The sequence below is a fragment of the Wyeomyia smithii genome, chromosome 2 (assembly GCF_029784165.1).
Source record: "Wyeomyia smithii strain HCP4-BCI-WySm-NY-G18 chromosome 2, ASM2978416v1, whole genome shotgun sequence".
In the NCBI taxonomy this organism is placed as follows: domain Eukaryota; kingdom Metazoa; phylum Arthropoda; class Insecta; order Diptera; family Culicidae; genus Wyeomyia; species Wyeomyia smithii.
In genome coordinates this window covers 207,206,408-207,223,167 of record NC_073695.1, presented here as the reverse complement: position 1 = coordinate 207,223,167, position 16,760 = coordinate 207,206,408, and the positions used below count along the sequence as shown (strand labels likewise).

The window sequence follows — 16,760 nt, the reverse complement described above, 5'->3', positions numbered from 1 at the left end:
GTTTTAATATGCCACCAATTGCATCGCATGGGCCTTTAACTAGAGATGGTCGGGTTTTATGTTTTTCAAACCCGTACCCGACCCGAACCCGAATTCTTTTTTCGGTCAAAACCCGAGCCCGACCCGAACCCGAAACTTTTTTATTCGTTCAAACCCGAACCCGACCCGAACCCGAAAATTAAATTTCATTGAAACCCGAACCCGACCCGAACCCGAGATTTCATTGATTTTATAGTCGGGTTTCGGGTTTGTATACCCAAACCCGACCTGAACCCAACTTTTTCAAACCCGAATCCCGACCCGAACCCGACCCGAACCCGAAATTTTTTTTTCACAAAACCCGAACCCGACCCGTACCCATTTTCAAAAATTTTCAAACCCGAACCCGACCCGAACCCGTCGGGTACGAGTCGGGTTCGGGTTTCGGGTTTGAAAACCCGAAACCCGACCTTCTCTACCTTTAACATGAGAAGTCGCAAAAAAATGCCACTCTGCATCGACGTTATATTTTGTTTTGAACTTGCAAAGATTTGCAAAGTTTTTTTTATTTTTATATTGTGAGGCAGCTCCATCAGACATTAATATCGCTTTTTTCAACTCTATTGTTGTTTTCAAAAAACTCATTAATTTGGCAATGAACACTTGAACCGCAACAGTATCATGATGGAGTACTTCCGATCTTATGATGAAGCTGATATTCTTAAGTGTTCCAGATTCTGAATAGTAAACAACGAAGGGATGAATGGTGGCTTGACTATCATTCCAATAACTACACGAATCACAAATTGATAAAGACGTTTTAAAATGAGCTTGACTATTCAATATTTTTTTTTTTTGCAATAACGTTTTCGTTTAATTTGCGTAAGATTGATGAGCACCGATGATCAGGAAAGGGTTTACAGCATTTGGGCTTGGTGTATTCCATTTTCACTTTATTCATCTTCACAAAATGCAAACTGTTACTCACACATCTGGAGTAGTGCAATCGTATTTATATACAAAAACAGATATTATAGGTAACCCAGCAGTTATTGGTTGCGTACTTTACAAACAGTTATTATTAGTAAACAAGTAGGTAGTGTTGCACGACAAACATATTTTTTTATAAAACATTCGGCAAGGGGGAACGTGTAGGTAGGCTAAGGTTTAGCGCTTGAGTTATTTATCTAATCGTTTTGTTGTCAAGAAATGAATTGTATATTTTTGATCAAGCATTCTAATGAACGTATGGTTTTTGCTGGAGAACCATGGACAAATTAAAAAAAAACGTGTATTTTCCGAAATATTAATAATTTTTCGAGCTTAAATTAAAAATAACTCGAAAACCGATGCCTTTAGAATGATTAGTACCACGAGCTTTTTGATTCAAAATGACTCTCTGCATCTTTTAAAATCATTAGAACACAAATATTTTGAAAAATGTTTAAATAAGAATTTTTATAAAAAATTAATCTATCATAAAAAAATTATTTTTCATTTCTCCATCCTGGACTTTTTTTTAAAAAGTTGCGAATTAACGTCAAGTTTCTTTAAAGAAAAAATAAAAAAAAGATCAACTCTTTTTTTTAATTGAAATTTAATGTTTATTTTTAATTTTTTTTGGTCAAAAAATTGTTTTTTGTACAGTGTATATTTTTTTATGGTGCATTTTTAATTCCCTAAAACTCATTCTCAGACAGTTTTTCTATACAACCAACGGTTTCTGGGCTACAATGCTTCGAATAAAACCTATGCCAAAAGGCATTCGCCCTTTTAGAATGTAACTCATGGTTGTAAAAAATCTCTCCATCTGTGATAAATGCTCAGTTTGCTAAGCCAAGTACGTGTGCAAAGTTTCATTCAAATCAAAAATGGTCGATATTCGACCATAGGTCATTTGGCGCGATCTTGCTCATTAGTACTTCTGGCGCTCAGTAATTATCTGAAACATTTGAAAGACATTTCATAAATCATGTGCACTGTATCGTTTAAACTTAAATAAATGTGTTAAATATTCGCAACAAAGTCATATAATCGGTACCGCATAAAAATTCATCAAGCCACGAAATATTCAGCAGGCGCTGAAGCTACCAACAAACGTTTCGTGTCGGCTGGTTTGTTAGCCAAAAATAGCATAATGAATGAAACACTTAAGCTGCGCTCACTGTTCAGCAGACGCTTGATGCTGCTGTCAGGTTTTGGAAGTAGACAGATTAAGATACTTGTTCGTTACCTCCAAGCTGAAGCAAAATACGGCGGGCGGCAATGATAGGCAAATTTGGCATGTCGGGGACGCTTTTTGACGCAAGCTCACCCATTGTGCTGAGGGAAAATGGCAAATGTTTGAATGCATCCCATCCCATCCGTGCGGGCGGTTTGCAAAATCCCGAACGGTAGCAGCGTCTAAATTTAACAAAAATTTGGCGCATAAAATTGCCGGCGGCGGGAGCAAGACTGTGACACACATTGTGAATATTTACAATTTACTACCGAAGAGCGCCGCAGTTGAACGGAGTCACACATATGTAGAGCTCATGTCGGTCGAATGGGCGAGGGCAAAAAAAATTGCTGTCGTTGGTTCGAATTCTCAGAACACTACTTGTATATAGTATCGAAACACTTCGCAAGAAATGTATATGGTTTGATAACCAGTACACAGACTACCGTTACTTGGGGTACGATTATTACAATTCCTATGAATTTCCCTCGTTTCACATGTTACAGCAAACAGTTAGTATCTCTTGCTTGACGGTGATATGGTTAAAATATTGTATATTTGGGTGTTCAGATAAGATACTAGCAGGAAATGGATATTTCATGTGGTAAGGTAATCGCTCCTATATTCGGCGAGATCTTATATTAGTTACTCTAGATTAGGGAATCATTTCTTATACAAGAAAATATTTTATTTCTCATGCATATTTTACTTTCTACTCTATTCCGGAGTGTAACCATAACAATAGACCGTCAGTTCCAGTGTCAGTTTCAATATGTTCGTTTCGGCAAAATAGAACAAGGCAATTGTATAAAAAAATCACCTAATCCTATTAGTTATTGTTATAGGTTTTGCGAGGCTAAAGAAAATGTGTAGCTATCATGGGAAATTTTTTTATTATTTTGTTGATGCCATAAGGCAAGCCCATCTTTAGAGGAATCGCCTACCATGATTCGATATACTCTTAGCGTAATACACTATACAAAAAAAACATTTTATTCCTCACAAAAAAAAAAAAATGAGCGTCTCCTGTCTGCTACAATTTGTTTGTGTCATGCACAAACATCTTAAAAATGCATTAGCAAATAAATCACGCGAAACACAAAAAAAAAGTTTTATTTTTTTGGTATCTGCGTGGGCGAGTAAGGACTCGTTTGTAATTGTGCGTATGCCAACCCATTCTCTTAAAAATGGTGTAAAAGAAAATTTCGGAAAAGCATTTGGTTTGAAAATTTTGTTTAGGAAGTCAAAATTGAAATCAAGATGGAACAATGTCAAATTAAACAAGCCAAATTAGAATGTACAACATAGATTGAGCTGAGCTGAGGAACCAGTCATTAATTTTCTCCTCATCCAAAACTAGATTATTATTAATATTAGACCATTGTTTAAAAGAGGGGGAAGTTTTTTTTAAGAATTAGATGGTTTGTGGTAGGTTGATAGGTTTTGCTGATTTATGTCCAAACATTCAGCAGAGACACTCGGATAATTTACCAAGTTCAATCAGCTGGTCAAAAATTTCGGTAGTCAAAGAATCCAATGAGTTTTTCACACTTTTTCTATTCTTTTTGCTCAAAAGATACAGTTTATATCAGTGTGAACAAGAGAAAAGTGTGACGTTGATCAGTACTGGCAGTAGTTAAGTGCATATTCTATTCATAGTTGTTGCCGAGAAGAAAATTTACTAATTAAAAAAAATTCAGCATTTAGACTTTACGAAAAAAAAACATATTTCAAAATGAATTAAAATTTCAAGTTAATTGTTATTTTTTTAATAAAACATATCAATGTGATTCTCGCTGAAGCACCAAAAAGATCACTCAAAGTGTAACATTGTGACGAAAGCAAATTGGCACCGTTATAACCATTAGTAGCTACACAGTTCCCAAAAAAGGTATTAGTCCATCAACATATCCATTTGCGTCACATCTTCCAACTGCACTGAAAGCATGTCTCATCTCGTTCCAGTATTATTCTGACGACATTTTCTTTTGTAACTCACAACCGAGTTCAACGAAGACTGTCACTACATCAGACCGGAGCGGGTAAAGTGTCACAATAAAATCCTACCCCGGCTTAGTAAATAAATGAGTAAGCTTCTTTTGCAGCACTTCACCGCGGCAGCAGTGCTCAGCTCAGCATTTAAATTTCATATGGATGCAACGTGACTGCGTGTGCTGGAGCAGAATGTTTATAATGCCGTTGGCCCTATCGTGCACACGGAGACACTCCGGCCCGGAAAGTGTGTCTCCGAGCTGGGCTGATGAAATGTGAGACACTATCGGAGGGTAAACATAAATAGAATTTGATAGCTGCTGAGAGACGGAATATTTTCATATCGTGATGTTATCGCTGCTGTTCACAATTAGCTCAGTTTTCTAGATCATAGAAAAAAGCCTCAATATTGGGATGTAATAGGATTAATGTTTTCCTGGGGACAGCAGGCTAGTTTGGTTAGTGCTTTATCCATCCAAACACCCCCCGAACAATTTAAATCGATTCACCAAGGTGCTGGGGTAAGGACTTTTCCAATTTAGTTGCGGCTGTTGTTGTTTTTGTTATTGTTTACCTTTGCCGGAGGAGGTGCGGCTGCGTGGCTAGTGTACAGCAGCATGGGCAAGCGGCAGCGGGACTTTTACAAGGGGAAACAGTACGTGCATCGTGTGTTATGATAACCTAGGCAAATTGTTCAGATTGTTAGGAGGCACGGTGTTATTCCACTTCACTTCCACTAGCCATATCGTTTAAAGGTGGAATGGGATGGGTGTCGCCCGTTGACGCCAATTCGGTCACTGTGGTTAGTAATTTTATCATACGATAAGTGCCTCTATTTGATTCAGGTGTGCATGTCGTCGATAAGGTGGAATGTGACATAGTACAGCATACATGAAGGCTTTGATTGCTAAGCAATTTCCAAGTACGTTTGTTGTATCGGTAATGAATTAAATGAGAGTCATCTCGTCTGATCATCAAAAAACACACTTGGAAAATTAAATTGAACATTCAACTAGCTTTAAAAATAAATGCATGCTAAGTTACGAAACCATAGCAAGAAGCAAATAATAAGTTTTGGCTTACAGAAGACTCCACTTTCTCGACTGTAACTTCAGAGAAGTAAGATTATGATAAAACACTTATTACTTACCAGAGTTAGTAGTACAGATGGATTCAGTGCTGCTATCTTGGATTCAATCTGGAACGAAATATTAATATTTTTCAATATTAGTAATGTATAGCAAAAAACCTCATGACAAAATTTTGTTCAAAGTTAAATTTTTCAATTCATATATATTTGTCATTGAGTATTACATGATAATCAAACTTTTGCTCTAGTGGATAATTAGTCTGAAATAATAACCCTCAGGTTTGATTCATTGCGGAAACCTAGGCTGAGTTTAAATCACACGAGGTTCATAGTTAATGTTTAATATTTTTTCACTGCTGAAACTGGTAGAAGAAATCATCGGCAAAGTAGACAGTTTATGTAATTTTTGAAAAGATCGAAAACTGACGGATGTGACTTGGGCTTACAAAAAATATACCTCTTGAACTGAACCCGCAATCCTCCTGTCACCGGCATGGTGTTTTGTTCCATTGAACTACTGGAAAGGTTCATTCTTCGAAGCTCAATATCGTAGTCACCTAACGTTGCACCCATTCTATAACGCATCTCGTTCAAAGTACACACACTACCTTGCGAGAGTTATTTTTGTGACTGAGAGAGAATGTTCCTGCGTAATCCAGATTTCACTAGTCAGTTTCAAATTGTTTTGCCAATATACGGTCGTGTTTTTCTGATTTTTCCCGCAACTTTTTGTGTAATATTAGAATGTTCGAGGTTGGTAGGAGTACTAAAATTGCTTACAAAATTATAATTCGTGCGAATGATAAATACTGATCCGCTACAGTTTTTTTCGCAAAATTCTCTTTAGCAAAATTTTACAGATGCGATATTTGTTGATGCATTTTAAGGAAAAAAATCTTATAAGAAGTTAATGACGATAGTTACTATCTCCTCTCAGCAACATTATTGGAAAGTTTTCACTAGCGTCGATACTGAGCACACAAACTGTAATAATATTATGTATGAAATTCAAATTCGACATAGACTAACTGAGGATGCAACAAATCATTGAAGCTCGAGCATTTTGCGGATGCGCTTACACCAACGAATTCCTAGCTAAGTAAACTTCGTTTCGAATAATTTTTCGAGGCCTTTTCTGAGTCACGTTTCTTATACCAATCAGGAAGCAACATGGCAACATTGCAGCAAGAGAGTGTGTTTCGTTATAATTATTTGCCATTGTTGTGACCTCCGATATAGCGCTATTCCGCAATTCCGGCGCGAATTTCGAATTTCCCACCAAATCAGTATGCGAATAGTTCTTTTTATTCATGCACCCACTACACGATTTTTATACTACAAAACTGATGTTTTTTTAGCTCAATATAGATTTTACACTCTGACAACGTTTTATTAGACTATTTAAACTTTATTACACTAAGAATTATTGTAATTACTTTTAAAATCGATTTGGTGACCGGCCGTTACGCTCGCTATTGGGTTGATCGAAACTGAGTAAGAGAATTCTAATATGGTGGTTTGCCTTTTTATAACGGGGCCAGATGCATTAAAATATTCAACTGAGAGAGACCGGTCATTTAGCATGTGATCGTGGCTTTAGCCATATATTCATTAGACTGAATGTGTCTAAATGAATGCTTAATAAAAAATGTACAGAAACAATACGTTGTCGGTTTCAACAGGACCGTTTGGGTCGTGCAATTGTTTCCAACCATATAGTAGGTACCAAGAGCCAGTTCTCTAACCCTGGAACTACTAACATTGCCACCGATTAATAAATTCCCTATCATTGATACAAAAAAAACTAGCAGAAAAAAACAAGACGAAGGAGTGAAAGCATAAACCACATAGAACGTTACGAAGAGCAGTAACGATGAGAGCATGGACTAAGATATCCCTTTTTCGAAGGAGAGGTTGCGTCGCCTCTCTGAAACTCTAGTAAACAGCAGTAGTTTTTATAATTTTGTATCTGTAGCATCATTGGAAGCAATCTGCTTTGACCGTCTGCACCTAACGGCTGTCATCACGAAACAAGTTTGATTTTTCTTCGCGCAGTCAATGGCCATTTACTCAGACTCATTTCGTCTATTTTTAACGAGATAACTAGAGAAAAGTTTCATTACATTGTATTGATGTACATTTGAGTTTTCTTAAATCTATTGTTTTCTATAAAAAAAGCTATATTATTGGTTTTATATTTTTATATGACGAACGCGCTTTTTCTTTCTTGAAAATGATGCTAATGGTAGTGTTTGCAACATTCTTTTTACGTAGTAGTACAGTATTCAACCACCATCAACAATCAATTTCAATTTGGCTTTCGAAGCATGCAGTATCAATGGTAGAAGCGAAAGGTAGCATATAGTGAAAACAGAAAACAGCGAAACAAGCAAAAGTAGTTTATTTTGTTCTTGTTCAAACTAATTCTTATAGCAGCAGCAGATAGTACCAACTGCAGGATAATAGTTATTTACATATCCTTCCACATGCACCAATCCCAAATCATATCGAACGGTCCTTTTAAGAGCCACCAAACTATTGAAAAAAGAGATGAAATCAGCATTCAAGAAGCTAATGCGAAAATTGTACAATGTCAATGTACACAATCTATGTTATTTTTGCTTATGATTGTGTCTTTATTTTGACGTTGAATACATCCTATTTTAACAGGGTGCCATTCCGGAATAATCGGAAAAAGAGTGAAACGGCAGAATGCAAGATTACAAATGCTCACAACTTTGTTACCACTGAACGAATTCTAGTCAAATTCTCTAGTTCATGAAAAAAAAATTTTGAAACATTTTTCAATAGTAAAGAGGTTTGCATTCATAACCAATTTGATTATATTTCAACCAATCGCGTACCCGCAATGATGTAATCCAAGTATTTCACCAGCAGAGCCGACACTAAAGGATACAACCAATTTGTTGTTGTTGCTTTGTTCCCTTGAGTGCTCAACGACACTCCCACCGGAAGTATAAGTGTCATTAGCAACATATAAAAGTTAGCATGCAACAATTTAGTTTTCATTCATTGTTCATTCGATCACTGTAGCAAAAGGATGATTTACTGAAACTGGATAGACTAGTAGCAAGCGGACAGAAGGAATGCAACAATTGACTGTGAACTAGTGCATTTCGTAATAGCTTTAGATTTGGATCCAGCGTACTTGGTTAGCTCTCCTGGTAACAGCAATAGTATAGGAGGCTAAACATGGCTGCTCTGCCGCTCGTCCGTAACCCGCTTGTAACCTTGACGTCATCTTAATGTTGTTGAGTTTGTTGACAGTTGAATAGTTGACGGAAAACTAATGCACCTCGCGCACAACGTTCGTCTCTATACCTAAAAAATAACGCGCAGCGCAGCCCAACCTTTTTTAATTTCTTTCATAATACCGTATACGTGGCCCCGCCCACTTGTGGCTTTAGTCCTCGCCATAGGTATTTAAGAAAATCCAACGGGGTTTATTTCATCACATCATCATTCATTCGTCGACTGATTTTCGCGCCTTTCGGGTGTATATTTTGTTGTAAATTGTAAATTTGTAAATGTTCTTCCGAATATCCAAGCTGATTTGCCATCGAAGAAAACAGGAAAAAAGGCATTACTCGATTGATTCCCAGTTTTGTAGAAAATTAACCCAATCGTTCTTTTAGGGACGATCACTTGCTTTCAATTGAAGCAGTTAATGAGATTTTCACATCTCAGTACTATTAATAGCAAAAATCAATTCAATTCTTGAATTAGCCCTGCTTAAAAAGTCAATTGAAAGCATCGTAAATACCTACCTCTACTCTAAAACACAACTATAAATATGCAGGTTGAAATCAATATTTGGAGAGTTTTTTAACTTCTAGTGCGAACGTCCTGGATGCAACCAGAATAAAACTGAATTTTCATAGATTATCAACCAAAGAGCTCATTAATAATATAAAGGCGTTTTTCGTGATGTTTGTTCTCAAATTGGACTGTTGTGAAATTTGCATCAGTTGCGTTATTCAACGATTTCGAGTTGCACAAATCAAAATCCATGTGGGCTATTAAATGGAGAGTTCCTTAATTTGAACATATAATACAAGCTATAAATCAACAAAATTGTGTGTCGGGCAGCGTGCGTATTCTACGTTAGTTATGCGATAGAATTTCAATAAAAATCGATTTTTCGAATTTCGTTTAACGGTAGGGCTCAAAAGTTTCGTCTTCTCGAAAAAAATCCCCATGCAAAATTTCAGCTCGATCGGACATCGGGAACACATGCCTCAAAACGGTCTAAATTCCACGAAAAATATCGATGAAAAAAGGACAGGCTGTCGGTATCATTTTTTTTTTATGCCATATGACTTAGAAATGCATGAAACGTCGAGATTTGGTGTTAACTCGAAAAAAAAAATTTTTCTATAAAATCGACTTTCGGGGTAAAGGAAAAACAAGGACAGGTCGACATAAAAAATTTTTTTTTCGATGCCATGTGTCTTAGAAATGCATGAAACGTCGAGACTTGGTGTTCACTCGAAAAAAAGTTTTTCTATAAAATCAACTTTCTGGATAAAACTTTCGAGCTTGGGGCCAAACTGACAAAACTTTTGAGCCCTACCGCTAAACGAAATTCGAAAGTTGATTTTTTTATTTATACAGTAACTATTCGCTTTAACTGGGCTTCTTTTTGACTGGGCGCTCGCTGACTGGGAGAATTCCCGGTTTAAAAGACAACAAACGTCAAATATCAAAACGAACGGGGGGCATGTGGATTGGGAACGAAAACTGAAAAATTAAAGTTTCTCTAATCGAGCATATTTAAAATACAAAAACAATAATAAAGCTGATAGATGTACTCGCTATATAAAACTAAAGTTTACCCGCTTCATTTGAGAGATAAATTTGTAGGTGTGGCTTCCCTATTTGGTGATCAACTTGAGAACGTAAGCCTTTATGAAATTGTCGCAAAGCAGTGTTATCCATCGAAATCCCCCTCGGCATTGAGATGATATCCCAGTTAGCGAGCTGATTTCAATAACTGGGAAGTGCTCGTCGCCCAGTTAGCGAACAGTTACTGTAAATAGAAAAAAAATCAACTTTTGAATTTCGTTTAGCGGCAGGGCTCAAAAGTTTCGTCTTCTCGAATAGAGTCCCAATGTCAAATTTCAGTTCGATTGGACATCGGGAACACGTGCCTCAAAGCGGTTAACGTTTCAAGTCTCCCAGCTTAAAAGTTTTCTGAATCCCAGAAACTCGACTTTTTTGTAAATTTTTTTTTCGAGTCAACACCATATCTCGACGTTTCATGCCTTCTAAGACATTTGACATCGAAAAATAAATTCGATAACGGCAATTTCATGAACTACCTGTGCATTACTCACTCAGCAGTCAAAAAGTTGAAATTCTGATCGCTTCGAGGCACGTGTTCCCGATGTCCGATCGAGCGGAAATTTTGCATGGGGACTCTATTCGAGAAGACGAAACTTTTGAGCCCTACCACTAAACGATATTCGAAGGACAATCTTTTTCATACATCTCATTGGCATTCTATTATGCGGTCGTGTCTTGGATACAACCTCCTACTATTTTTTATTATTATTATAGGGTGAGTAACCAATTTTGAGCAGCTTGTTCAGGCTCCTGTGCATTAGGACGAAATATTCGAAATGTGTATATGAATACAAGCATAAGTATAACAGTTTGTTCACTATCGTTTTCTCTGTCAGCACTTTGGTTATTTTTCAGATCGTTAAACAGATTTGGCAAACTTTTACAATGAGCAATTAAAATTCCCAATCGATCAATTTTCCTGAACTAATTTCAAGCAGTTTGTATCGGTCTTGCAAGCGAGTTTTCTTCAACATCCCACAAATATTCAAAGATTTTTTCTGTGATGAATGGTATTCTATATATTCGTAAGAAAGTTAGTTGGTAAATAGCTGGACACGTGTAGCTTGAGACTCTGATGTGCCTACCTACTTCTGTCCAGCAACTCCTACCCCAACGTGGTGCTGACCGGGACACGAGTATCGGAGATCTGGTAACCAACTCATGGTGGAAACTTTGGACATATACTGACTGTGAAGTATGCAGCTATCCCTCCATGATCGGGGCGGTGTACAACAGCGTCTGACCCGAAGCGGGCGGCTGAATCATGCAATGCTGTACAAGCAAGCTGATATAATGAATATAATACAGCATGGTAAGTTTAAGTTGGCTGGACATATAGCCAGAATGCTCTAGAGCCCCCAAAACTATCTTCAGCAGAGAACCAGAAAGAGGCCATCAACTCCGCGGTAGGCCTCGTATATCCAGTGCGTGGTGGAAGAAGATGCATGATCTGCTTGGTGTATGAAGCGACTGGAGAACGACTCCGTCGACCAAAAAAATAAAGTAAGTAAGTGAAATAGCTAGTTAAAGAGAGTTTTTATTCCCGTCACTAAAATTGTCGATATTGTCTAAAATTCAGGAGTTTGAGGCCCGTTATCTTCGACTGATGGAAACATGATTTAGAACGGAACGAAACAAAAAACTTAACATCATCTATGCCATAAAAAACCCCTATAGAAAGAAAGTTGAGTATAACAATTTCAAAATTTATCTGTCTCGTTATTTGCTACACTCAAAGCGCTGGCTTCGTAGGTGAAGAACAACGTTACACTGTGTCTGGGCAATAAATTATTTACATACGTTTTTCACCAAACCTAAAACGACACGCACATTTATCGCTCAACGTTTATACGAATTGGTGTGGGCCAACAATCGCACCATTTTCGGAATATGTCGCCCGGATCGTGCATTACGATCGTGCCGGAATGTTAATGCGTACAGCGAACGTCCCGTTTCAGGTTAGACGTCACTGGGAAGACCGAAACACAACGGGCGTTTACTTCCTCGACGTTTGAATTTATCACGGAATCGGATCGCCCATCCATCGTATTTACTAACCGTCGACGACGCCGGCCGCGGCGCGGTGTGGTGTGAAAACAGACGCAGCAGCATCATACTGATAGAAGACGTGGCCTTTTTCTAGAAGAAGAATGGCATTGGCCAGTCAGCAAAACATTACACCACTGTTGTAAAATCTGTCGCGGTTTGTGCGAAATTCAGGAAGAGCAAACATTTTCCGGTTATATTTAGAGCTCTGTCTTGCTACACAACACAGCGGGATCGTGTGATGCAGCGGTTACTGTTACTGCAGGGACTGCAGGGTAGGACAGGTCGAGCTGTTTTGTCAATATTATTGGTTAGCGTAAATTAAGCTGCTTTAAATATTTTTCGGAAAAAAAATGTGCTGGAATTTTTTTTCTAACCTCATTTATCTAGGGCGAACGAAATGACCGTTGGCATCCGTACACCGATACGGTCGTTACCGTTCATTACGCTGCAAATCTCTATCTCTCTCTAGGGACTGGCACTGGCCGTCTTTCGTCTATCCGTCAGCACCGTATGTCTTGGCGTTTCAGAAACATACACCCATGGCGGCACACTATTTTCGAACAACAATGGGCCGACCGCCGGATTGCGTTATTGGGTTGCAAAGAATTTTGGCTGCCGTTTGCCAACTAAAATTAAGAGTCATTTGCGTTTTTGTTTACACGTACGCCGTTCGGTGTTGCTGCTGCAGACTGATGACTCGCTGCTCTTGTTTGGTCTATTTCGAGGAATGAACTTTGGTCTTGGAATGCAAGTTTCTGCCAGCCGGGGAGCTGAGTTTTGTAAACATTGAGATTAGAAACGGTGCGTTGCTGTTGAACTGTAAGCAATAATTGATGAAGGTTGTTGCTTTATATTTTCGCCGAATTCGTTAAATTTGGATTTCGTTGTATCACTATGCTCGAGGTTAGACTATAGTTAGAGAGCAGATATGAAGCGGTGAGTGACGTCGTTGCGAGGAACGAGAAAACTCAAGAAAGAATTTTTCCATTCAACCAAGAACCATTACGCAAATTTTGAACCAATCAAAATTCGTAATAAAAATTTAATATGCGAATAGAGAATGGATTTGCACAGCAGAAGAAACAAGCCAGTTTTGAAACGTGATTCCATATATATGTATATCTACAGAAAACAACGCAATGAAATTGAAATGAACCGGCAGGTGAATATTGCACAAGGTAGAGCTGCAATAAACCTCTTTTACTAATCGTTGTCAAGTTACACTTGCCTGCGAGCATGTGATTCGAGCTTCGGAACGAAGCCTTCCCTTGATTCTGTATTGGCCGTCAATTTGGCAGTACCCCCATACATGCGCGTTTATCGTTAACTGTCGAGTTGACACTGAACCCTTGTCTGGATTTCGTTCTTTGTAGACCCATTCAATTAACGTATTAGCAAATATTAGATTTCATAGACGTCAGCTAAATATCGTGAAATCCGATGTAAACAAGCAACTAGCCGGAACGTTAGCCACCAGCAGGGTGTGACCTCCTAGCAGTCATGATAGCTGATGAAAACTAGAAACAGCTTCCGAGCGTATAGAATGTGACGCAAGCAAAGTCATGCGCATGGGAAGAAGCGAGGGCGGGAACTGTTCACATGTTGTTAACATCCCGTTAAAATAACAGTCAAGGCGTAGAAAAAATAGAATAGAATTGAGTATAAATTGTTTTCGAAGAAATTATCAACGTTAATCGATATAAATTGAAAAAAAAAATGAGAAAAAATGTTTTTTTTTCATCGTCAAAATTCAATCAAAACTGTAAATAATTCATATGATCAAACAACTCCATGTCCGAAGTTGCGAGAATAATAACAATTATAATTTTATAAATTGAAAAGAAGAAATCTATAGAGAGGCAGAGTTTTACATCACAAACAACGATTTCGAAATTACAGATTAGAAAACACTTTTTACAGCAGTTGATAGCAGAAACCGCCTGAAGATCCAAAAATCCATTTGAATAAAGCACCTCAAACCAAAATCTTGCGCACGATTGGACGTAACAGTAGACAACATTACTGATAACTCGCTCGTTGTTCATCTGGACTGAACTTTGAACAATGATCGTACTGTTTATGCCTGTGTCTTATCTGGTATTACATCATCGTATTGATTCATTCTAACATACATACATTTTCATGGGAAACAATTCACTGGTAACTGGAACTTCACGAATTTAAATTTTCAACGAAATGTAAAACTGTCACACAAAAGATTTTGGGCGGGGTAGAGCATTCCAAACTGCCTTCAGAAGTAGTCCATCCCAGGGCGACTTGCAGGTGTCCAGTTTCGTTACGATTCGATAATATTGATCGTTTGAGTCGCGCTCCTCTACGCAACTGATTTATGTATGACGTGACGTGGCTATCACACCATACCATGCCTCCATGGCAGTGGTGCAGTTCCAGTTGAAAGAAAAATCAATGATTACGACAAAAGCGGTATAAAAATGCAGCTCACAACAACGGTACCATAGCAGACACACAAGAAACAACGCAAACAAGCCCGCCACCAACGCGTGACGTGACCGGCGGCCGGGGGAAATGAAATTTAGTTTTTGTTTACATCTTATGTTGGCTTGTCCACCATTTTTCTTACTTTTTACTGTCTCCGCTCAACAGAGAGCAAAGTTCCGTTCGATTACGATTTAATTATAGACGGTTTTTTGCAGCTGTTTATTATTATTATTTTTTTAGTAGTTTACCTATGCCTTACATAGTTTTAACGAATTTCTTGTTCAATCATCATATCTCTAGGTATGTGTACGGTCTACTTTAAAGAATGGATCGCAATGGGGAACGGCAATCACGGCACTTTATAGTGCTCTTTGTTGTTTTGTTTCTTTTTTTTGCACATTTTCGATCAAAAGTTCAGAGAGCATTTCGCGCTTTCACTGATTGTTACAGAGTGACTCGGTTGCGATGTGGATGTAATTGAGCAATGTTTATTGTACATATTAACAGTGTTGTTTATACACACTGGAATGGTGAATAAATACAGAATCAATTTCATCGTACCAAATTCATGCAATCGATTCCGACCGTTAGTCGATATAGAAAATGGAATTAGTAAATGGCCTCTGCTTACCTCATCCGCATAATGCACCGCATCGACTTCGTACTTTTTCCTGAAATCATCCGGCGTCAGTAGTGGGCCCATCCAGACGGCATATTCGGCCGGTAAACGGGGCATGTACAACGTGGTCGCCCCGGATGCGACATCCACCGTGCCGTAACAGCCCGGTTCTGTTACACCGAACAGATACGTGAAGTAGGACTCCTGCAGAAAGGAAAACAACATACAGTTAATAAAGCACGTTATAATCAGGTGTTCTTGATGAAAATTTAGCAATCAACTGTTAATGCACAGGACGATGAAAGGACTAGCATCGTATCTCAAGTACATCTGGGAAGTTGATATCATATTGCTACGATACTTTTTCATGATATCTGCAAACATTTTAAAACTACATAGAAGACAACAGGATAAAATGAGCAAAAAGACAAAGACAAGAGGAAAAAAAGTGAACGGATAAGTAAGGCAATAAGAATGACGTGCGACATACAACAAACACTCGGACAACATCATATCAGATCATCAAACGTAATAATTGCAATGGTTGGTCAAGACAGCAAAATGGAGCGCAAGTCTTATTTACAAGTCGATGACATGGTCTTTAAGTAAGAATTAATAAAAAATAGTTACCGTAAACTGGGATGACTTTGATCATTTTTTTGAATATATCTTGAATATTTTAAAGATAGGTATACTGAATACTAAATTGTTTGATATTTTTAAAATGAGTACTGACTTCAAAAGTTTAGCAACAATTCTGCTGTTTTTAAAAAGGCTTTAAAATTTTTAAATCAAACATCATTCCGAGGTGACTTTGATCACTTTACTGTTTCGATGAATTTTGAGTGAAACTTTGCTGCTTTATCAAAAAATTAAACCATCTAAAACAACATGAATAAGTTTATATTTATGAGAAGCAATTTGGTGAAAAGTTTATGTTGGCGAAAGTCCAAGGTGAATTTTAGGGTATTTATATGAATGATTGTCCACGGAGAGGAAAGGGGTCCATAACCACCAAAAACTAGTCCACGTGGAATATGGCTTTTCAAATAGTCCAAAGTTGCATGTCACGTGACGTCTTTGGCTGTTGTACTCAAAATTGCCTTTGAAGAAAAAAATTGGAAAAAATAATAATGAAAACTACTGTGTTAATAATTTTCACCTTAAGTACAAATCTGGCAACAAAAAAAATTACGTATCGCAGCTTTTTACTTTGTATCTACTTGAACCGATTGTATGCAATAAAAATCGCTCAGAATCCAGTTTATTTCAATTCATATTTTAGCATGAAAAACACTTTTCAAATAGCAGGAAATGCATGAATAGTAGCAATGCAGACATATCTCAACACAATCAGTAAAGATTACTACAAATCTTATGCACTACCATCGCTTTTCATCGCAGAAAGAGGTAGACTGATCAAAGTCACTCCGGCTTACGATACGTAATATAATGACTGCTTCTTTACAACTTCTCAGTATTTCTCA

General features: G+C 37.7%; 1 protein-coding gene across 7 annotated transcripts in view; it reads right to left on the bottom strand.

The window, feature by feature from the left end:
* Positions 1 to 16,760, bottom strand: part of LOC129725819 (xaa-Pro dipeptidase) — a 207,087-nt gene that overhangs the window by 38,959 nt on the left and 151,368 nt on the right. For all 7 annotated transcript variants that reach the window (XM_055682077.1, XM_055682075.1, XM_055682082.1 and 4 more), the window contains 2 exons: positions 15,286 to 15,477; positions 5,340 to 5,387 (listed from right to left, as the gene is read on the bottom strand). In XM_055682077.1, the coding sequence (XP_055538052.1) occupies positions 5,340 to 5,387; positions 15,286 to 15,477 (240 nt within the window). The remainder of the gene's footprint in view (positions 1 to 5,339; positions 5,388 to 15,285; positions 15,478 to 16,760) is intronic.